At 44.0% G+C, this 24,899-nt stretch overlaps 1 protein-coding gene across 1 annotated transcript; it reads left to right on the top strand.

Moving 5' to 3' along the window:
- The first annotated feature begins 1,630 nt into the window (after positions 1 to 1,630).
- Positions 1,631 to 24,376, top strand: LOC131943781 (hemicentin-1). Its single transcript, XM_059304059.1, has 14 exons — positions 1,631 to 1,892; positions 4,871 to 5,265; positions 7,028 to 7,131; positions 13,552 to 13,759; positions 14,033 to 14,060; positions 14,094 to 14,101; positions 14,133 to 14,236; positions 15,746 to 15,950; positions 17,040 to 17,201; positions 17,923 to 18,048; positions 18,531 to 18,584; positions 21,875 to 21,995; positions 22,732 to 22,895; positions 24,160 to 24,376. Exons 2-14 carry the CDS (start codon positions 5,187 to 5,189, stop codon positions 24,168 to 24,170), a joined length of 1,374 nt encoding a protein of 457 aa, XP_059160042.1. The 5' UTR covers positions 1,631 to 1,892; positions 4,871 to 5,186; the 3' UTR covers positions 24,171 to 24,376.
- The last annotated feature ends 523 nt before the right edge of the window (positions 24,377 to 24,899 follow it).

Raw genomic sequence — 24,899 nt, 5'->3', positions numbered from 1 at the left:
TATATGACCTCTACAATTAGCATATGACCTGCCATTGTTAGCTATTTCAGATTTGTTCACACTGAGTTGTACTTCAGATTTGTCATATTTGGCATGGAGAAAAAAAATTAAAATATATGGCAGACCAGACAATAGGGGTCAAGTGTCACTTCCAGTCGCGTGAGTCATTTCAAGTTTTGCAGACGTCAACTGTCGCCATGTTGGTCTGTAAGAGGCTGTCTAGATTTGACAGACATATAATCCATATGCATGGTATTATCTAATGAGTTAGTAGTGTGTGTGTGTGTGTTGGGGGGGGGGGGGTAGAGTATTTGTGTGTGAGTGTGTTTACGTTTTGTGTGTGTGTATATGTGTATCTGTGTGTGTGTGTGGCTCCAAAACTGAATAGAAACTAATAATGGCCAAACTAGATCGTGATTAAAGTAAAATGGCCAAGTTAGATGTAAGCAAATGCATAATGGCCAAACTAGATCGTGACTAATGTAAAATGGCCAAACTAGATAGAAACTAATATAACATGGCCAACACAGATGCAGCTAATGTAAACTCCATCAAGTGGCCAACCTTATAACACATTTGTTTTAAAAGTCTGAATTAGCCCAAGAGTCGCTCCCGTAAGTTGGTTGATGTGGATAAGGAATGAAACATTGTGACCAGGGTCTGTCAATGCTCATGATGTTTTCAGGGTCAAGGTTGTTCCCAGGTTCAATGTTGTTCCCATGGTCAAGCTATGTTTGTGTTGACCTCAGAAAACACCTTTACATGGTGACAACTCAACATCAACCAAAACACTCACACTAGCCACACCACTAGCCACACCATCGAACCAGTTTGATCAGTACCACATCAACAAACTATAACCTTCACAACAACCCACACAACTACCCACACAACAACCCACACAACTACCCACAATATGTCCCACACCAAAACCTTCACAATTACATACAACCCAAATAGAAACAAACATCAACCCACACAGCAACCCAAGGATCAACCCACAAAACTACACACCATCTCAGAGGCGTAGCGACCCTTCCCGGCGCCCGGGGACATACTTTCAATTTGGCGCCCCCTTCGGGAGCAAATTTTTGATTTGCACCCCCCCTCGAACTTTTCATTTGCACCCCCCCCCCCTTCAAACTTTCGATTTGCACCCCCCCCCCTCAAACTTTCAATTTAGCGCCCCCCCCAAGGTCGGCGCCCGGGGACATATGTCCCCCCCCCCCCCCGCCCCCCCCCCCTCGCTACGCCTTTGCACCATCTACATCGCAACTAATTAGAAAACAAAAATCCACCAATTTCTACAAAAACCTAACATTTACCCAAATCCTAAATCTACCAGCAGTAATAGAATAAGAGTTAGTCAAAATGACTTTTACACCACCCCCTCACCCTCCACACATTCAGTAACACCGCCTCCACCCCGCCCCTCAACACCCCTTTTCTTTCGCCCACTTAACAAATGTATAACATTCACTTTTGTCCGACACTATGGCGCATTCAACCCCCCCCCCCCCTTGCCCCGCCCCCACTCGATCCAGCCTAATGTACGTGTTGACATAGTGTCTTGGTGAGCTCTCCTCCCCGCCCCACGTACTCCAGGATCCGGCACTTACCCACACACACTTTCGTCATACACACTCCAGTGAGCTTCACAAGCCGTGCATTAGCTCGCGCCGGTCTCGCCTAATGAGCCGCATTAGTGCGCATCTCCGACTCGTTCTCGTAGAAACTACCGACGGTGTATTTATAGACCAAGGGAGATAATTCCCTCGACTTGTTGACTGAATTATCGGACTTATTCAATCCGGTGAGTGATGTTTATCCATGTTAAAAGCCTCGGGATATTCGTGATACAAGTATCATGATACAAGTTGGATTATCATAATGTATGTATGTTGTATTGTGATTAGCAATCCGAGTGATAATTCAACTTAAATATACTGCGTTAGATCATTGTCGTAATTGCGCAGCTTTTCATACTAATTGGATATTATTTGATTTGTTGAAATATGTGTTTATTTCATGTGTTGATGGTGTGTGTTCTTTACTGTATGTGTTGATGGTGTGTGTTCATTATTTCATGTGTTGGTGGTGTGTTCACCATTTCATATGTTATGCAAAGCGAAAACTGTGTAGCACTACCAGTAATCAAACAGTGCTTGCATTTGTAGGTGTGGAGGCTTAGTTCATTAGATTAAAGAGGCCTAATTACACCGATGTATTATGGGGGCCGATTGGAGCCTTGATTGCTTTGGATACCCGAAGGTTTGGATCTAGAAGTAGATATTTTAATGCGCTGTGCTCAGTCTGTGTTCTATTCTGTGTGTTCTTTTATGTGTTCTATTAAGTATGTTCTATTATGTGTTGCAGTACGTGTGTTTTATTGTGTTTTATCATGTGTATTCTATTATGTGTGTTCTATTATGTGTGTTCTATTATGTGTTCTATTCTGTATGTTTTATTATGTATATGGTCTAATATTAGTGCAAGATATGAGATGCTTATTTAATCTCTGGTGGTGTGTTTTAGTTCAGGTGTGTGCCTCAATGTGTCCCTAGTGTGTAGCCGAATTCTTTATATTTTCTACTCTTCATGTATTCTTACCTGTCCACGGCCGAAGATTTGTTTACATCGTGCTATGAATTGTTTTCTTTGATGTGATCTAACACCCTCAGAGTACAAGCGCTAAACGGAAATGTTTTGATGTCTCCTGCGGGCCATAATTCCTGGAATTATTTTTGTCAGATCAACACATTGACAGATTGGATTATTTCGCAATCAATAGTTGGCCAAATATAGATTTTTTTTGTTACCAACAAATGGACATCCTTTGATTTTATATGGCCAACAAATGACCAGCTTTGGATTTTGTATAACCAACAATCGGTCAACTGGATTATGCGTTACGAATAGCCGGCCAACTTCGGATTTGAGTTTGGCTACTAATGATAACCCCCAAAGGTCAAAGTTCAGTGAGCCACTACCACAGCTGATGGTCTAAGCTGCCCAGATTATACCGGCTTTCCGTCTGGAGCTGGGGTCAGCTTTAGTTGGGCCAGCTCTCACCACAGCTAGCAGTTAAAGCTGGCTCATTACAGCTCTCATTAGCAGGCGGCCCAGACAATTTACGGCTCCTATAATATATAGTCGTAAATTACAGCTAGGCATACGGGAAGATGTGTAGACGTAATTTAGGCAATCACGGCAATGGAGGAAGAAAGTTTGTGTCAGAGTGGGAAAAACCACCAATGATGAATGGTGTCTGATGTGTCATAACTCAGGGATTTATGTCAAGTGTGTAGCAGGTCACGCCGTGCTACATGACGTCACATGACCTTATACAGCGCTACTTAAAATTACCCCGAGACACGTGATGTCAAACCAAAAGACCTTTTAGCGTGCTAAATCATGGTACCCCGTCATACACGACGTCACATTGAGCTGCATCACAGCAAACTGTACTAAATGACGTTACATAATGCCACACTATCTCATGACCTGATTATTACCACCACGAATGATGCCCCTTCACCCCCCCCCCCCCCCCCCCCCCCCGTGACATTTCGTGACCAGTCTTCTCATGTCAGCTAGAATTAAGTTGAGTTCATTAACGTCGATCTTTTTCTATCTACAAGCCGGGCCATCGAGATACAGGCTGAAGGAAATGTGTGCGTAGTTACAGTTGTGATACAGGGCAATATAGGCTGAAGGAAAGTTGTGCGTAGTTACTGTTGTGATATAGGGCAATACAGGCTGAAGGAAATTTGTGCGTAGTTACTGTTGTGATATAGGGCAATACAGGCTGTAGGAAAGTTGTGCGTAGTTACTCTTGTGATATAGGGCAATACAGGCTGTAGGAAAGTTGTGCGTAGTTACTGTTGTGATATAGGGCAATACAGGCTGAAGGAAATTTGTGCGTAGTTACTGTTGTGATATAGGGCAATACAGGCTGTAGGAAAGTTGTGCGTAGTTACTGTTGTGATATAGGGCAATACAGGCTGTAGGAAAGTTGTGCGTAGTTACTGTTGTGATATAGGGCAATACAGGCTGAAGGAAATTTGTGCGTAGTTACTGTTGTGATATAGGGCAATACAGGCTGAAGGAAATTTGTGCGTAGTTACTGTTGTGATACAGGGCAATACAGGCTGAAGGAAATTTGTGCGTAGTTACTGTTGTGATATAGGGCAATACAGGCTGTAGGAAAGTTGTGCGTAGTTACATTTGTGTGAGAAATGTGCCGTGTAACATATACTTGTGCGTCGTGACACATTATTACAGACAATTTTAGTGATATATCTTAGAGAAATGTGCGTTGTTACACACATTAAGAGTTGTGCGTTGTGGCACATTACATTAATGTGCGGGCCCACACTTTCCCAGATATATTTTATATGTGTAGCAGTAATGTATAGTACTTACATTACAATTAGATAGGTGTGCGTGCGTAGTGACATTTGTATTGATATGTATGTAATGTCTTGTATTCATTCTGAGATGAGCGTAGTGGCACATTTTAGATGTGCGTAGCAACACATTTTTGAGATCGCATTTCTTCTAGGACGTATATCAAGATGTCTGTATATTTGATATTTCTTCAAATGTGTGTAACATTTTACACGTATCCTAAGTCTGTGTTTCAGATCATGGATCAGCCAAAATAAGATCCCCATCTTAACTTGTAACGAAAGTCTGTCTGTAATGTTTGTAATTATCTTCCCTAACTTTGTCTACGACTTCAGATAATCCCTATGACGTGAGCTAATCTCCTTAACCCTATGACGTGAGCTAATCTCCTTAGTGTACTAACTCGGCCATCTTTGACCTACATGAACTTTTGTTTACATTTTTTTTTATTATCTCTCAGAGCGAGTTGGAAGTACTGACGTCTCAAGAATTTGAAAATTACGTCCAATCGTTAGATCAAGGTCCTGAAATACCTGAGTCAACCTTGTGTAAACATCCCGGGACTACGGGCAGGGTTGGCTAGCGTTGACAACCCGGTCAGTGGTTGGTTAGTGGCCGGACAGTTTATCCTCTGATAAACGGATCACTTTTTTTGTGTGAGACTTGAGATGGTGTCCCAACACAGCGCGTCTTAACGCTACACACCACGCGTGCTCACAGCTACACACGTGTTCACAGCTACACGCGTGCTGGACCAGTGGTCAGAAGGTTTAGAGATGGACACGTATCCCAAGATGGTGATGAAACAGCTTTTTCTATTGGCGCTCGTTGGACCTGTGTTACTGCCATATCAAGGTAAGAGTTTGTATGTTTATGTTTGGAACTAGTGTGTCTGTGTTTGTGGGTCCGTGTTTGTGGGTCTGTGTGCTTTTATGCGTTTGTGTCTGTGTTTGTATGCCTCTGTTTGTATATGTGTTTTTATGTCTCTGTATGTTTGTTTGCATGACTTTATTTGTATGTCTCTGTTTGTACATCTGTATTCGTGTTTTTCTATATTTGTAGCTTTCTATGTCTGTGTTTGTTTGTCTGTATTTGTTTGTCTGTGTGTTTGCATGGCTGTATTTGTATGTCTGTGTGTTTGTATGTCTGTTTTTATGTCTGTGTGTACTGCTTGTATGTGTCTTTCTAAATATATAGAACTAAATTTATGACAGTTTAGTAGTTCTAATTGTCAAATGTTGATCACCCCTACCCCCCACATAGAATGTCTATAGACTGTTTATGTGCAACACTTTTACAGCCGCTGTTGTCTTTCATATACACAAACTAACAAGCCACAGCACAGTGTACCCCCCCCCAACACACACACATATACCCACAGTGCCCACAATACAGTGATATTTTTGTTAATGCGGGCAAAAGAAAACGTGTTTTCAAAAGATCGTTCGAGAAGCTGTTAAGATAATTAGCTTGTTAACGATGAGTGGCTTTTGTGTCATTTTTCAAAGCATAGACTACACGACTTCATATTTTCTGTTAATTTGCTACAATCTTCAACAACCAATCAAATGTCAGCGCTATATCACGTGTGAGGCACGAGCTTTAGAAAGCTGCTGTGGTTAAGTCAAGTGGGTACTAAAAATACAATTCTGATGCTGGAATAATTGAAAGCAATTTGTCCGTCACTCGATGCTGTTTGTTGTTGTTGCGAAACATTATCGAGTCAGTTAAAGCACTTTAGTGATTCTCAAACTGGGAGGTTGGGGGGGGGGGGGTGTTGACATACCAGATGTTTCAGGGCTACTTCCGTTGGTCAGACGTGTCCAGTTGTGCTAGGGTGAGGTGTGGGGGAGACTTAAGACGTTCACTAGCAGTAGTAGGCCTACTACTAGCAGTGTTTTAACGCGATGAAGACGGGCAGGAACGCTGATCTTATTTTATTGGGTCTTTCTTGTGTGACCGTGGTAGGCGATGGAGTTAAAATTGGTTTAAATGGCGTGACGTCATTACGGACGGCCTAGATCTACGTGTACAAGTTCATAAAAATTAAAACACATTTTGGTTTTAATATTATAAAAGAAAACAATAAATAAGGCCGCGAAGCTTTGTATGCGAAATGTGCTAAAAACGCGGGTTTTAATTTTATTGCTTAAAATTTTTTTTGTAGAACGCGAGAGACGTGTAGACAGACAAGAGGAAGACATGCAGACATCAGACAGACGTGTAGACGGACGCTTTTTGTTTATCGAGGTGCCGAAATAAGACAGACATTTATTAAAAAAACATTTAGATAGAAACGGCGTTGGCGATCGGTAAATTTGAAAAGATAATTGACTCGTCCAAATAATTAACAGGCATAAGAGATAGATACAATTCTCATAATCTCTATATTATCATACCCTTATACATCCCATCATATTGTTAGACCTCACACCTACCATCATATTATTAGACCTCACACCTACCATCATGTTTTTAGACCTCACACCTACCATCATGTTTTAGACCATACCCATCATGTTTTTAGACCTCACACCTACCATCATATTTTAGACCCCACACCTACCATCATGCTTTTATTCCATCAATATTTCACTCGTGTCCTTTCCATCATCAGGTGTGACGTCACAGACCGCGGACAATGGGATCCGTATGACGCACCAGATACAGGACAAGACCGCCGTCATCACGTGCACGGTGGATGACATTGGCACCCGTCGCGTGAGTCCACGGTTATCACGTGATCCACGTGCAACGTTTTAAAAAAAAGGGAACAATATGATGGTAGTCAAGTGCACAAAGACTAATCCGAAAGTCCTGTGTTAGCTTCACGGCTTGGGAATATTTGTTGTGCCTGAGTCCACTCAGCTCTGTTGGGTACCTGGATTGAGTTGGGTAAATTCGGCTCGGTATAGATTTGACCTCACTTTCTTGTCATAGATAGATGTGGAATAAAATGATGAACTCTACTTCATCTGCTCCATGCGCAGTTTAACCTTAAAGGTTCTCAAATTTACGTGGCAAGTTAGAAGTTGTTAACCCATCTACCAGGGTTTCTTTCAGATATTTGTTTGGGGGGAGGGGCACTTAAAACATTCAGGGGGGGGAGGGGGGTCGCACAACTGATGGAACTTGCTACAAGAATGACGGGACTTGCTATAGGGGTGGGGGGGGGGGGGTACCTTAAAGAAGCTCTGCTTTCTATCGATGATTTACAATCAAGTATAACTGATTAGATCAAAGATAGGATATGGTTTAGGGCTAGTGCTATAGTTGATCTCTAGACTCTACCAATTGTTGAAACATTCACGCACAAAAGTTTCCAGTGTATAATGTTGACGTAAAATCTGCATTGATTTCTGCATCAGGGACATGTTGAGCAACGTGGAGACTAGCGTTGTTTTTTTTATCATGCAGCAACAATTAGATTGTATTTATGTTGTCTCAGTTTGTTGATGACAGTGAATGTCAGTGAAGCATTTATAAAAATCTATTTTTTTATCTGTCTTGTCACAATATAAGGTTTCCCTGGCTTCCTTTTTTCTTGAGTCTTTTCTCTTCGCTCGCCATTCTGCTTCCTTTTCTCTATCAATTTAATTTTCTTTTTCCTTCTCGTTTTCTTTCTTGATGTATATATTTCTCCCTCTATCTCTCTTTTTCTCTCAGTTTAGATCTCATGCTTTCTCTCTCTCTCAATATTTGTGTCGGGCTACTAATAATCTTCTTCAAACATCTCACAGCTGTCTCCATATTCTCAGCCTGCTCTCGCCCACCTCTCGCCCAACTCTCGCCCACCTCTCGCCCAACTCTCGCCCAACTCTCGCCCAACTCTCGCTCAACTCTCTCCCAACTCTCGCCCAACTCTCGTCCAACTCTCGTCCAACTCTCGCACAACTCTCGCCCAACTCTAGCACAACTCTCGCCCAACTCTCGTCTAACTCTCGCCCAACTCTCGTCCGACTCTCGCCCAACTCTCGACCAACTCTCGTCCAACTCTCGTCCGACTCTCTTTTAACTCTCGTCTAACTCTCGCCCGACTCTCGCCCAACTCTCGTCCGACTCTAGCCCAACTCTCGCACAACTCTCGTTTAACTCTCGTCTAACTCTCGCCCTCCTCTCGCCCACCTCTCGCCCACCTCTCGCCCACCTCTCGCCCAACTCTCGCCCAACTCTCGCCCTCCTCTCGTCCAACTCTGGCCCAACTCTTGTCCAACTCTCGTCCAACTCTCATCCAACTCTCGCCCAACTCTCGCGCTGCTATCAACTAACTCCCGCACCACCCCACACCCACCTAGTCTCTGATCTTTAAACCCACAAGGTCCTCCCATTGAAGCCACAGTAGATTCTAGATCTGTCACAACCACAACCACACGTCATTAAAGTTTGTCTGATCCTGCCACAACCACAACCACACGTCATTAAAGTTTGTCTGATCCTGCCACAAGCACAACCACACGTCATTAAAGTTTGTCTGATCCTGTCACAACCACAACCACACGTCATTAAAGTTTGTCTGATCCTGCCACAACCACAACCACACGTCATTAAAGTTTGTCTGATCCTGTCACAACCACAACCACACGTCATTAAAGTTTGTCTGATCCTGCCACAACCACACCCACACGTCATTAAAGTTTGTCTGATCCTGCCACAAGCACAACCACACGTCATTAAAGTTTGTCTGATCCTGTCACAACCACAACCACACGTCATTAAAGTTTGTCTGATCCTGCCACAAGCACAACCACACGTCATTAAAGTTTGTCTGATCCTGTCACAACCACAACCACACGTCATTAAAGTTTGTCTGATCCTGCCACAAGCACAACCACACGTCATTAAAGTTTGTCTGATCCTGCCACAACCACAACCACACGTCATTAAAGTTTGTCTGATCCTGCCACAACCACAACCACACGTCATTAAAGTTTGTCTGATCCTGCCACAACCACAACCACACGTCATTAAAGTTTGTCTGATCCTGCCTGATTAAAGAAATCTAAGTATCGATTTGAGCACTCGCTCTATACTCTATATCCAACCTTAGTCGCTGGACAGTCAAGTAATCCGTTGGTCGTCTGTCAAATAAATGTGTTAGTCGTCTGTTAAAAAAATATGTTCGTCGTATTCATTATGTGAAACAATCTTGCCGTCGTATTCATTATGTGAAACAATCTTGTCGTCGTATTCATTATGTGAAACAATCTTGTCGTCGTATTCATTATGTGAAACAATCTTGTCGTCGTATTCATTATGTGAAACAATCTTGTCGTCGTATTCATTATGTGAAACAATCTTGACGTTGGTCTAACTGCCAGATGTTAGATATTGATGTCAGATGTCAGATGTTTAATAGCTGATGCCTGCTGTCAAATGTTAGATACATGATGCTAGATGTCAGATGTCTTATGGTCTGATGTGTGATGTTACCGTTAAAGTTTCGCTAGATCGATATTAACGTCCCACACGATGCTCTGGTTAATATTTAACATGTTGCCTGCCACATACATCCCGTGGTTGCTAGGCAACGGAAACATTCCTTGTTATGTCACGTGTTCAGTATCATAGCATCGCTAGGATAAAACATCACAGTCAGTGCTTTGTGATGTTAGTTCTGTATGTGATGTTAGTTCTGTATGTGATGTTAGTTCTCTATGTGATGTTAGTTCCCTATGTGATGTTAGTTCCCTATGTGATGTTAGTTCTCTAATGTTAGTTCTCTATGTGATGTTAGTTCTCTATGTGATGTTAGTTCTCTGTGTGATGTTAGTTCTCTATGTAATGTTAGTTCTCTATGTGATGTTAGTTCTCTATGTGATGTTAGTTCTCTATGTGATGTTAGTTCTCTATGTGATGTTAGTTCTCTATGTGATGTTAGTTCTCTATGTGATGTTAGTTCTCTATGTGATGTTAGTTCTCTATGTGATGTTAGTTCTCTATATGCTACTTATGTGTTGTATCCAAGTATAAAAAAGGCCAGACAACTCTAAATCCCATGCCCAGCCCAAAAGCGTGCCGTGAATTATCTGCCCCTGTCTTTCCATTAAGTGCCTATTTTTTTCTTATCTCTAAATTTTTTACCGGCCCTTTTCATCCGGAATTCCACGCAGCAACCGGCTCACGTAATTGCCGGCACTACGCAGCAACCGGCTCACGTAATTGCCGGCCTGTACTTGCTCACTCCATCCTTTATCTAACCATAGGCATATCGTGAGCAGTTGGTGGTGAGTTCACTCACGTGGTTACCTCTGGCTTGTGTCACTCACGTGGTTACCTCTGGCTTGTGTCACTCACGTGGTTACCTCTGGCTTGTGTCACTCACGTGGTTACCTCTGGCTTGTGTCACTCACGTGGTTACCTCTGGCTTGTGGTGAGTTAACTCACGTGGTTACCTCTGGTTTGTGGTGAGTTCACTCACGTGGTTACCTCTGGCTTGTGTCACTCACGTGGTTACCTCTGGCTTGTGGTGGGTTCACTCACGTGGTTACCTCTGGCTTGTGTCACTCACGTGGTTACCTCTGGCTTGTGGTGAGTTAACTCACGTGGTTACCTCTGGTTTGTGGTGAGTTCACTCACGTGGTTACCTCTGGCTTGTGTCACTCACGTGGTTACCTCTGGCTTGTGTCACTCACGTGGTTACCTCTGGCTTGTGTCACTCACGTGGTTACCTTCTGGCTTGTGTCACTCACGTGGTTACCTCTGGCTTGTGTCACTCACGTGGTTACCTTCTGGCTTGTGTCACTCACGTGGTTACCTCTGGCTTGTGTCACTCACGTGGTTACCTCTGGCTTGTGTCACTCACGTGGTTACCTTCTGGCTTGTGTCACTCACGTGGTTACCTCTGGCTTGTATCACTCACGTGGTTACCTCTGACTTGTGTCACTCACGTGGTTACCTCTGGTTTGTGGTGAGTTCACTCACGTGGTTACCTCTGGTTTGTGGTGAGTTCACTCACGTGGTTACCTCTGGTTTGTGTCACTCACGTGGTTACCTCTGGTTTGTGGTGGGTTCACTCACGTGGTTACCTCTGGCTTGTGTCACTCACGTGGTTACCTCTGGCTTGTGTCACTCACGTGGTTACCTCTGGCTTGTGTCACTCACGTGGTTACCTCTGGTTTGTGGTGAGTTCACTCACGTGGTTACCTCTGGCTTGTGGTGAGTTCACTCACGTGGTTACCTCTGGCTTGTGTCACTCACGTGGTTACCTCTGGCTTGTGTCACTCACGTGGTTACCTCTGGCTTGTGTCACTCACGTGGTTACCTCTGGCTTGTGTCACTCACGTGGTTACCTCTGGCTTGTGGTGAGTTAACTCACGTGGTTACCTCTGGTTTGTGGTGAGTTCACTCACGTGGTTACCTCTGGCTTGTGTCACTCACGTGGTTACCTCTGGCTTGTGTCACTCACGTGGTTACCTCTGGCTTGTGTCACTCACGTGGTTACCTTCTGGCTTGTGTCACTCACGTGGTTACCTCTGGCTTGTGTCACTCACGTGGTTACCTCTGACTTGTGTCACTCACGTGGTTACCTCTGGTTTGTGGTGAGTTCACTCACGTGGTTACCTCTGGTTTGTGTCACTCACGTGGTTACCTCTGGTTTGTGGTGGGTTCACTCACGTGGTTACCTCTGGTTTGTGGTGGGTTCACTCACGTGGTTACCTCTGGCTTGTGGTGAGTTCACTCACGTGGTTACCTCTGGTTTGTGTCACTCACGTGGTTACCTCTGGCTTGTGGTGAGTTCACTCACGTGGTTACCTCTGGCTTGTGTCACTCACGTGGTTACCTCTGGTTTGTGGTGAGTTCACTCACGTGGTTACCTCTGGCTTGTGGTGAGTTCACTCACATGGTTACCTCTGGCTTGTGTCACTCACGTGGTTACCTCTGGCTTGTGTCACTCACGTGGTTACCTCTGGCTTGTGGTGAGTTAACTCACGTGGTTACCTCTGGTTTGTGGTGAGTTCACTCACGTGGTTACCTCTGGCTTGTGGTGAGTTCACTCACATGGTTACCTCTGGCTTGTGTCACTCACGTGGTTACCTCTGGCTTGTGTCACTCACGTGGTTACCTCTGGTTTGTGTCACTCACGTGGTTACCTCTGGTTTGTGGTGAGTTCACTTACGTGGTTACCTCTGGCTTGTGTCACTCACGTGGTTACCTCTGGCTTGTGGTGAGTTAACTCACGTGGTTACCTCTGGTTTGTGGTGAGTTCACTCACATGGTTACCTCTGGCTTGTGTCACTCACGTGGTTACCTCTGGCTTGTGTCACTCACGTGGTTACCTCTGGTTTGTGGTGGGTTCACTCACGTGGTTACCTCTGGCTTGTGTCACTCACGTGGTTACCTCTGGCTTGTGTCACTCACGTGGTTACCTCTGGTTTGTGGTGAGTTCACTCACGTGGTTACCTCTGGCTTGTGGTGAGTTCACTCACGTGGTTACCTCTGGCTTGTGGTGGGTTCACTCACGTGGTTACCTCTGGCTTGTGTCACTCACGTGGTTACCTCTGGCTTGTGTCACTCACGTGGTTACCTCTGGCTTGTGTCACTCACGTGGTTACCTCTGGCTTGTGGTGAGTTAACTCACCTGCTTACCTCTGGCTTGTGTCACTCACGTGGTTACCTCTGGCTTGTGTCACTCACGTGGTTACCTCTGGTTTGTGGTGAGTTCACTCACGTGGTTACCTCTAGCTTGTGTCACTCACGTGGTTACCTCTGGCTTGTGTCACTCACGTGGTTACCTCTGGCTTGTGGTGAGTTCACTCACATGGTTACCTCTGGCTTGTGTCACTCACGTGGTTACCTCTGGCTTGTGTCACTCACGTGGTTACCTCTGGTTTGTGGTGAGTTCACTCACGTGGTTACCTCTGGCTTGTGGTGAGTTCACTCACGTGGTTACCTCTGGCTTGTGGTGAGTTCACTCACGTGGTTACCTCTGGCTTGTGTCACTCACGTGGTTACCTCTGGCTTGTGTCACTCACGTGGTTACCTCTGGCTTGTGGTGAGTTCACTCACGTGGTTACCTCTGGCTTGTGTCACTCACGTGGTTACCTCTGGCTTGTGTCACTCACGTGGTTACCTCTGGCTTGTGTCACTCACGTGGTTACCTCTGACTTGTGTCACTCACGTGGTTACCTCTGGCTTGTACAGGTAATCTGGAGCAAGATGTCCGACGCTTACCCCATCTCCGTGGGGAACACCAAGTTCTCACCTGTGTCAAGGTACAAGATTGGCAGGAGCGGCAAGTCGTACACGCTGACCATCAAAAACCTGCAGACCCGTGACGCAGGTGCCTACCAGTGCCGCCTGACCGGCCAGGTGTACATAGCACAGGTGCTGTCTATCAACTTCCAGTCAGGTGAGTTGACCTAGACTCAAACAGGTACATGGCACGGTAATGGTGTCAACTACTCTGTAATAAATAAATTTCTCACGGAATTTTTTTAATATCATAATTTATTTGTTCTATTCCAAGAATTCGGGCACATTTATTAATCCAACGTTTTTGTTCAAAGAACTTCGGGCACATATATGATCTAAATTTTATGTTGCAGGAACTTCGTGCATATATCTCCAACTTTTCTGTTGCAGGAACTTCGGGCGCATATCTAATCCAAGGTTTTTGTTCCAGGAACTTCGGGCACATATACAATTTTTCTGTTCCAGTAACTTCTAACATATTTCTGTTGCAGGAACTTCGGCACATATCTGATCCAACTTTTCTGTTGCAGGAACTTCGGGCACCTATCTGCTACCCACCAACAGCACCATCGAGTCCAGCTCTGGCTCCACGGTCATCCTCCCGTGTCACGTGGCTAACATAGGGAATAAAATTGTGAGTCAAGGTCATTTGGTCCAGTGTGTTGGTCAGTGTGTTGGTCAGTGTGTCGAGTGTGTTGGTCAATATGTTGGTCAGTGTGTTTGTCAGTGTGTTGGTCAGTGTGTTGGTCAGTGTGTTGGTCAGTGTATCCAGTGTGTTGGTCAGTGTGCTGGTCAGTGTGTTGGTGAATGTGTTGGTCAGTGTATTGGTCAGTGTGTTGGTCAGTGTGTTGGTCAGTGTGTTGGTCAGTGTGTCCAGTGTGTTGGTCAGCGTGTAGTGTGTTGGTCACTGTGTCGTGTATGTTGGTCAGTGTGTCGTGTATGTTGGTCAGTGTGTCGTGTGTGTTGGTCAGTGTGTCGTGTGTGTTGGTCAGTGTGTCGTGTGTGTTGGTCAGTGTGTACAGTGTGTTGGTCAGCGTGGTCAGTCAAATTATAAACCTATCCAAACAATGCATCCATTGGCGTGTTGTGTTTGTAGATGAGGTTTTTCGTTTTCTCGTAGACAATGTTTCAATTGTCGATATTGATGATCCGGCGATATAGTTTTACCTTTATTGTTTTTAAATTTTATTTAAGAGCTGATCTTATCAAGTTCTAATTGTTTTTATATAAATTTTAAATAACTTCTGTACTGTCTATTATTAAGTTACAATTAAATCAGTAATTAGATCCTAATACAATCTTCGTGTCTAAAGCTGTTTTTTTTTAAAGTTGTGTTAGTGCTCAAGAGGTTGGTAAATCGTTATTTCGTTATCAAAAGCAGAGTCGAAAAACTTGAACAATAAACATTGTAAAATCTTTCACTTTCCTAATGTCACAAAAGTATCAGTCCCACACAAAAGTATCAGTCCCTCACAAAAGTATCAGTCCCTCACAAAAGTATCAGTCCCACACAAAAGTATCAGTCCCTCACAAAAGTATCAGTCCCTCACAAAAGTATCAGTCCCTCACAAAAGTATCAGTCCCTCACAAAAGTATCAGTCCCTCACAAAAGTATCAGTCCCTCACAAAAGTATCAGTCCCTCACCAAAGTATCAGTCCCTCACAAAAGTATCAGTCCCTCACAAAAGTATCAGTCCCTCACAAAAGTATCAGTCCCTCACAAAAGTATCAGTCCCTCACAAAAGTATCAGTTCCTCACAAAAGTATCAGTCCCTCACAAAACTATCAGTCCTTTACAAAAGTATCCAGTCCCTCACAAAAGTATCAGTCCCTCACAAAAGTATCAGTCCCTCACAAAAGTATCAGTCCCCCACAAAAGTATCAGTCCCCCACAAAAGTATCAGTCCCTCACAAAAGTATCAGTTCCTCACAAAAGTATCAGTCCCCCACAAAAGTATCAGTCCCCCACAAAAGTATCAGTCCCTCACAAAAGTATCAGTCCCTCACAAAAGTATCAGTCCCTCACAAAAGTATCAGTCCCTCACAAAAGTATCAGTCCCTCACAAAAGTATCAGTCCCTCACAAAAGTATCAGTCCCTCACAAAAGTATCAGTCCCTGCTCTAATGTGTCCCATTCCCGCAGGTTCTCTGGAAGAGCAACAAGGATGAAATCATCAGCATCAGGAAAAAAAATTACCTCGGCGACTCCAGGTTTTCAATCGTCCACGACAGAGCACCAGAGTGGAGCCTTCGGATCAAGAACATCCGGTCAGATGACTTCGGCATCTACACGTGCATGGTGAACTCTGACCCCGTATTGACCCGATCAGTGGAGGTCATCAATTCAGGTAGTTTGGTGGCATCCAGTAGCGTAGCGAGGGGGGGGGGACATATGTCCCCGGGCGCCGACCTTAGGGGGGGCGCCAAATTGAAAGTTTGAGGGGGGGGTGCAAATAAAAAGTTCGAGGGGGGGGTGCAAATCGAAAATTTGCTCCCAAGGGGGCGCCAAATTGAAAGTATGTCCCCGGGCGCCGGGAAGGGTCGCTACGCCTCTGGTGGCATCCAGTCAGTTAGGTGTTTCTTTCTTGGGGCGATTACATCGTGAGATACATTGTTTTTTCATATGCTAGGTGTAGGCTTGGGTTCAGTTCAGTCAATATATTATTGTATAAGATGAAAATTGGACATCTACTTGGGAATTTGGTTCAGTTCAGTCAATATACCGTTTGTTAAGATGAACAAGAGGCATCTACTTGGGACTTAGCCATATCGTTTGAAGATAATCTACTGGCTAGTTTAGCCAATAGGATTAACGATAACATAAACCTAACACTAACCCAAGTATCCAAACACAATCTTAAACCCAAACCTAATGGCTTAGACCAGGGGTCGGCAACCTGCGGCTCGCGAGCCGCATGCGGCTCTTTTGATATCAAGATGCGTCTCTCCAGCTCCTTGAACAAATACTAATAATCTTAATAAAAAAAAAATATTTGAAATAAAAAAAATGTTAGTGGCTCTTTAAAACCAGGGAAATTTTGAAAATTGTAACTTTTGGCTCTTCCGCTTCAAAAGGTTGCCGACCCCTGGCTTAGACTTTTAGTTAAGTAGATAAACTGCCATTTTTTTTTAAATTATACAATTGAAGCATTTTATTTTCGATTAATCATGCCTTGCATATTAAAGTAATTAGTAAACACGAAGCAATAAGAGTAAAAAATGTTTTGTCCTAAACTCCAAGTTTTGGCCGTCCACAGCCCCAGTCAAATCTTCCCCTGTGTTAAAGTTTTGGCCGTCCACAGCCCCAGTCAAATCTTCCCCTGTGTTAAAGTTTTGGCCGTCCACAGCCCCAGTCAAATCTTCCCCTGTGTTAAAGTTTTGGCCGTCCACAGCCCCAGTCAAATCTTCCCCTGTGTTAAAGTTTTGGCCGTCCACAGCCCCAGTCAAATCTTCCCCTGTATTGCTACAAGACAGCCACTACCAGAAGCGAGCCATGGTTTTGGCGGGAGAGACGGTCACCTTGACCTGCAACTTTGCCTCCAACCCGCCGGCCGAGGTCACGTGGTACAAGAAAGCCAGTGACGGGAAAGGCAAAGACTGTAAGCTGACCAATCACAATTCGCGTTACTTAGCTATCCTCCCTAGATGACCAATGAAGTATTGTGTTACTATGTTACTCCCCCCACATTCACAAACACACTTACAAAAAGCGCACACAAAATTCACGCATGCACATACACACAAACACACAGAGTCACGTATGCACACTCTCTCACACGCATGCATACACACACAAACATACAAACTTACAAACTCACGCATGCACACACACAAACACACACACTCACGCATGCACGCACACAAACTTATACTCTCACGCATGCACACACACACGCACTCTCTCTCACGCACACACACAAACACCCAAACATACACAACTCACACACAAACACCCAAACATACACAACTCACACACAAACACCCAAACATACACAACTCACACACAAACACCCAAACATACACAACTCACACACAAACACCCAAACATACACAACTCACACACAAACACCCAAACATACACAACTCACACACAAACACCCAAACATACACAACTCACACACAAACACCCAAACATACACAACTCACACACAAACACCCAAACATACACAACTCACGCACAAACACCCAAACATACACAACTCACGCACAAACACCCAAACATACACAACTCACGCACAAACACCCAAACATACACAACTCACGCACACACCCGTTAAATGAGCGACACCACCTGAGCCAGCATCTTGCCTCTCCCCCCAGTGATCGGGACAGGCTCCAGCGTCACCCTCCAGTCCGTCACCCCCGAGCAGGCAGGGGACTACGTGTGTGTGGGAGACAACGGTCAGACGCCTAAAGGTCAAGGCAAGACAGTTCTAGTGGTCAAAAGTGAGTGGGGTCTAAAGACACGGGCGCAGAGTTTCTTTCAGGCATCTCTTCGTGGAAGACCCCCTCCCTCCTCAAACGATATTGAAAAAATAATTTACACAGAAAATACATTCTTTAACCAGTGTCTCTCCCCCTCCCATGGAGATTTACGTCCGCCACCTCCCTTGATAAAATGCCTGAAAGAAACACTGCACGAGCATGCAGCGTTAGTAGTCTAAGCTTAGTGAGTGGGGTCTACCAGGAAGGTGCTCATTACTTGAAGCCTCGAGAAACTACTGAGGGCCTGTTCTTTTGATGTTCACTTATAACGTTTAATATTATATCATAACTATTTAATTTGGGTAAAATATATTTATATATGAATTAACAGGGAAGGGGTGGGGGCGCATTTTTTTTTCTAAAGGGGAGCTGGGGTGTGTAAACTTTAAAAGCCGCAGTCTCAGACAAATGTTTAATGGGGAATTTATTTTTTCTTTGTACAGTGCCAGAGACGACGACATCAGCTATAACCACAACTTTTGTGCCGCATGGGCCAGGTAGGGACTCATTAATTTAACATCAGCTATAACCACAACTTTTGTGTTACATGGCCCAGGTAGGGACTCATTCATTTAACATCAGCTATAACCACAACTTTTGTGCCACATGGGCCAGGTAGGGACTCATTCATTTAACATCAGTGTTACGTTCTGGGTTCGTTTCAAATCATCAACAACACTTCGTGTATAACTTCACTCCTTTTATTCGTCTCACTGCATTCAAGCGTACCAGAACAGCCCTCGTCCTAACCGCTACTAACTCGCTGTCTGCCCCCCACAATCGTTCACTCGCCCTTTTATACCCGCATTCGACCTTGGGATTACAAGACATAAACACACAAGGGTAACTACACAGTAGGGTGAACTCCACTCACACACGCTCTCTCCCCTAGTTCTAGACTATTCTAACCTATTCTAAACTAACCTACAACTGGGCCGTAACACTACCCCCCACCTAAGTATTTGTAGTAATAACTACAAATACTGACTAACAAATCCTAGCTAAAAAAAAAACACAAAGCCTTTCATACACATACACTAGTAGACAAGTTAAAAATATACATTCCGAAGAATGTATATGACAGATTGTATATACAATGAAATACATAATGACAACATACAGAACTGCTACAATTTCGAGCTAGCACAAATCATCCGTGTAACTAACAAACAAACAAAATCATACACACCCAGTTGCATGGTACCGAATCTAAGAACTTTCCAGACCACATTTTTTTTGAGTCTACCCTGTGCGCTCTCTGGCTACATTGGTTTATGACTCCTACCTATATCTCAACCATTCCACATCACAAAAATGTGAGTCTACCCTGTGCGCTCTATGGCTGCACTGGTTTATGACTCCTACCCATATCTCAACCATTCCACATCAAAAATGTGAGTCTACCCTGTGCGCTCTATGGCTGCACTGGTTTATGACTCCTACCCATATCTCAACCATTCCACATCACAAAAATGTGAGTCTACCCTGTGCGCTCTCTGGCTGCACTGGTTTATGACTCCTACCCATATCTCAACCATTCTACATCACACAAAAAATTTGAGTCAACCTGCGCTCTATGGCTACACTGGTTTACGACTCCTACTCATATCTCAACCATTCTACATCACAAAAATTTGAGTCTACCCTGTGCGCTCTATGGCTACACTGGTTTACGACTCCTACCTATATCTCAACCATTCTACATCACAAAAAATTTGAGTCAACCTGCGCTCTTTGGCTACACTGGTTTATGACTCCTACCCATATCTCAACCATTCTACATCACAAAAAAATTTGAGTCAACCTGCGCTCTATGGCTACACTGGTTTACGACTCCTACTCATATCTCAACCATTCTACATCACAAAAATTTGAGTCTACCCTGTGCGCTCTATGGCTACACTGGTTTACGACTCCTACCTATATCTCAACCATTCTACATCACAAAAAATTTGAGTCAACCTGCGCTCTATGGCTACACTGGTTTACGACTCCTACCTATATCTCAACCATTCTACATCAAAATTTTGCAACTCACAGTCGATGTTGTTACATACTCTGTCAAACAGCTATAGCGTCGGGCTAACTGCATCCCCACAGCATCCAACAAACGTCAGGACAGCAACCGGCAAACATCAGGACAGCAACCGGCAAACATCAGGACAGCAACCGGCAAACATCAGGACAGCAACCGGCAAACATCAGGACAGCAACCGGCAAACATCAGGACAGCAACCGGCAAACATCAGGACAGCAACCGGCAAACATCAGAAAGCAAGCGGCAAACATCAGGACAGCAACCGGCAAACATCAGGACAGCAACCGGCAAACATCAGGACAGCAACCGTCAAACATAAGGACAGCAACCGGCAAACATCAGGACAGCAACCGGCAAACATCAGGACAGCAACCGGCAAACATCAGGACAGCAACCGGCAAACATCAAGACAGCAACCGGCAAACATCAGGACAGCAACCGGCAAACATCAGGACAGCAACCGGCAAACATCAGGACAGCATCAGGCAAACGACAGGACAGCATCAGGCAAACGATAGGACAGCATCAGGCAAACGACAGGACAGCATCAAGTTTATGCTTCTACTTGATTCATACTGGCCACCAGTTGTTACGTTCTGGGTTCGTTTCAAATCATCAACAACACTTCGTGTATAACTTCACTCCTTTTATTCGTCTCTCACTGCATTCAAGCGTACCAGAACAGCCCTCGTCCTAACCGCTACTAACTCGCTGTCTGCCCCCCACAATCGTTCACTCGCCCTTTTATACCCGCATTCGACCTTGGGATTACAAGACATAAACACACAAGGGTAACTACACAGTAGGGTGAACTCCACTCACACACGCTCTCTCCCCTAGTTCTAGACTATTCTAACCTATTCTAAACTAACCTACAACTGGCCCGTAACAATCAGCTATAACCACAACTTTTGTGCCACATGGACCAGGTAGGAACTCATTACTTTAACATCAGCTATAACCACAACTTTTGTGCCACATGGGCCAGGTAGGGACTCATTCATTTAACATCAGCTATAACCACAACTTTTGTGCCACATGGGCCAGGTAGGGACTCATTAATTTAACATCAGCTATAACCACAACTTTTGTGCCACATGGCCCAGGTAGGAACTCATTAATTTAACATCAGCTATAACCACAACTTTTGTGCCACATGGGCCAGGTAGGGACTCATTAATTTAACATCAGCTATAACCACAACTTTTGTGCCACATGGCCCAGGTAGGAACTCATTCATTTAACATCAGCTATAACCACAACTTTTGTGCCGCATGGCCCAGGTAGGAACTCATTAATTTAACATCAGCTATAACCACAACTTTTGTGCCGCATGGCCCAGGTAGGAATTCATTAATTTAACATCAGCTATAACCACAACTTTTGTGCCACATGGCCCAGGTAGGGACTCATTAATTTAACATCAGCTATAACCACAACTTTTGTGCCACATGGGCCAGGTAGGGACTCATTCATTTAACATCAGCTATAACCACAACTTTTGTGCCACATGGCCCAGGTAGGAACTCATTAATTTAACATCAGCTATAACCACAACTTTTGTGCCACATGGCCCAGGTAGGAACTCATTAATTTAAAATCAGCTATAACCACAACTTTTGTGCCGCATGGCCCAGGTAGGAACTCATTAATTAACAACGTAATCAACGTTAGTGTCGTCATTCAATGTGTGTCACGTCTCCAACGTTACATCATGATCACGTGACAAGCTCATCCTCCTCTCCACAGCTTCCCCCAGGGTGTACTCCCAGTCACGTGTGGGTCAGATTCGTGGTCATCCGGTCACGCTTCGGTGCACAGCTGTGGGCGACCCTAGGCCAAGTATCCGGTGGTTTAGAAACCAGTTAGAGTAAGTCTTGTAGAACACCCAGGCACCTTTATACCATGTATAACACACACACCAGTTTACCATCTATGACTCGTGTACAAGTATACCACGTAGTAAACCCATAGGACGTTGTACATCATGTGGATCATATGTAAAAAAAAAAAAAAAAAAAAAAAAAACGGAAATGACTTAAAATTTAACAGAAGGTAGAGAATTAGATCTTTTACTTACATGTGAAATTTCATTTATCTATCTGAAATAGTACTCAAGTTATAGGCTTTTGAAAATTCCAAAGTAGGAAAAGTACCACTTCCGGTTATCGGAAATCGCTCAAAAGTTGATACGGATCTACGATTTTGATAAAATACTTATATATGAAATTTCATCAACCTAGCTGTACCGGTACTGAAGTTATCGTGTTTACACACGGACACACACACACACACAGACAGACACACAGACATACGGACAAGATTGCAAAATTATGTTTTTCCGTATCAGTGAGATGTAAAACGTCGAGATTTGTAAAAATCTCGATTTTTTTTTTGCACGATTACAATACTTTCTCTATACTTCGTATATACGAGAAAGTAAAAACATCATTTCCTCAATAAAACATGCTCGTATTAGATCTATCAGTCAGTATTTAAGTCAAAATCATGTTGTTCCATTCAGTTACTTCAACACTTATATTAGTAAGTTGTTTACAGAGCCAGTAATTAGTACTAATTAGTTAATTTGTACAACCTGTCCACAGGGTGGCTGACAGTCACAAGTACAAACTTGACGTGTCGACAGAGGGGAGGTTCGCCTCCGTCTCCTCCCTCACCGTCCTACAGGTGGTGACCCGGGACTACGGGGAGTACGAGTGTGTGGGGATGAACCACCTGGGACGGACGATGTTTAAGATAGAGCTTTATGGTAAGTCGGGGGGTGGGGTGGGGGTGTGTGTGTGATTATAGAGCTTTATCGTAAGTCGGGGGGGGGGGGGGGTAATTATAGAGCTTTATGGTAAGTCGGGGGGGGGGATTATAGACCTTTATGGTAAGTCGGGGGGATTGTAGAGCTTTATGGTAAGTCGGGGGGTGATTATAGAGCTTTATGGTAAGTCGGGGGGGGGGGGGGGGTAATTATAGAGCTATATGGTAAGTCGGGGGTTCTATTGCCTAGGTCAAGTCCTAGTTCTATTGCCTAGGTCAAGTCCTAGTTCTATTGCCTAGGTCAAGTCCTAGTTCTATTGCCTAGGTCAAGTCCTAGTTCTATTGCCTAGGTCAAGTCCTAGTTCTATTGCCTAGGTCAAGTCCTAGTTCTATTGCCTAGGTCAAGTCCTAGTTCTATTTCCTAGGTCAAGTCCTAGTTCTATTGCCTAGGTCAAGTCCTAGGTCTATTGCCTAGGTCAAGTCCTAGTTCTATTGCCTAGGTCAAGTCCTAGGTCTATTGCCTAGGTCAAGTCTTAGGTCTATTGCCTAGGTCAAGTCCTAGGTCTATTGTCTAGGTTAAGTCTTAGGTCTATTGCCTAGGTCAAGTCCTAGTTCTATTTCCTAGGTCAAGTCCTAGTTCTATTGCCTAGGTCAAGTCCTAGGTCTATTGCCTAGGTCAAGTCCTAGGTCTATTGCCTAGGTCAAGTCCTAGTTCTATTGCCTAGGTCAAGTCCTAGGTCTATTGCCTAGGTCAAGTCCTAGTTCTATTGCCTAGGTCAAGTCCTAGTTCTATTGCCTAGGTCAAGTCCTAGTTCTATTGCCTAGGTCAAGTCCTAGGTCTATTGCCTAGGTCAAGTCTTAGGTCTATTGCCTAGGTCAAGTCCTAGGTCTATTGTCTAGGTTAAGTCTTAGGTCTATTGCCTAGGTCAAGTCCTACTAAAGACGTGAATAAAATCACCCCCCCCCCCCCCACTTCCGCTCCATTTGTCCAGCACGTGACTGCTGTCAATCAAAATATTAAATTAATAAAACTCTGCCAGCTCACTTGCCAGACTTTTTCCTTCTGCCATCGCTGTCAGGGCAGGGGTTAAGTTTAGTTGTCAGGGATAAAAGTTGAGGCTTAGGGCTAGAGGGTTAAGTTTACTTAATAAGGTAAAAATATAAACCTTCACTTAAAACTTTTTTAAAGTATAAAATTTGGCTTGTAACTTTTTAAAATATAACCTTTGGCTTGAAACTTTAAACTTTTTTTTTCATCAAAACAGAAATTCGCTGAGTTGTCTCCCTTAGTTCGTCCAGCCAGTGTCAACCAGCTCAAGGGCAGCAACTCCGCCTGGTGATTCAAACCTTACTGGGTGTTGTGTTTACTTGTCATCTGTTTTTGTTTACAGACCAGAACTACAATACTTTGATTATATATTTAATTACTTTTTTGAATTTTCCTCGCTAATTACCCATGTAAATTAAACAATTTTAATTAAATTTGAATTGTGTATTTTTTTCCCCATTGTATTTTACATTTTATTTTTAGGTAAAGCCGTGAACTCTGCGTTATTATATAATCCGTACAGCAGTGTGGAAATTACTATTTTATTAAATTACTGGGTAAAAGTTGAAAAGTCTAGGACATTATTGTGACAGCAGCAAACAGTTATCAAAGGACTTAGAGAAATTATAATAAAACAATTTAAAAAAAAAAAAAAAAAAATTAAATTACTGGGTGTGGGCATGGGCGCCATGCAGCATCCCACAACACATTGGCGCATGACACCATGTGAGGGTGCCGGGTAGCACCATGCAACCCCAGGGCCCACCAAACCATCTATGAGTGCTTGGGAACATCCCACATCACGCACTGTGCAGTTAGGGACGCCTCATAAGTTGGCGATGCCTACTGAGATCAATGACCTCAAACTCCCAAAGGACGGCTCCTGACCAAAATTATCCCATACCAACATCAAGACACCCCGACTTAGGCCAATATCTTATCATTCAGAATGCACTT

The sequence above is a fragment of the Physella acuta genome, unplaced genomic scaffold, assembly GCF_028476545.2.
Source record: "Physella acuta isolate Inbredline_101_S28 unplaced genomic scaffold, ASM2847654v3 ptg000466l, whole genome shotgun sequence".
Classification (NCBI taxonomy): Eukaryota; Metazoa; Mollusca; class Gastropoda; family Physidae; genus Physella; species Physella acuta.
The sequence above is the reverse complement of the archived record's forward strand: the minus strand, read 5'-3'. Positions and strand labels throughout refer to the sequence as shown.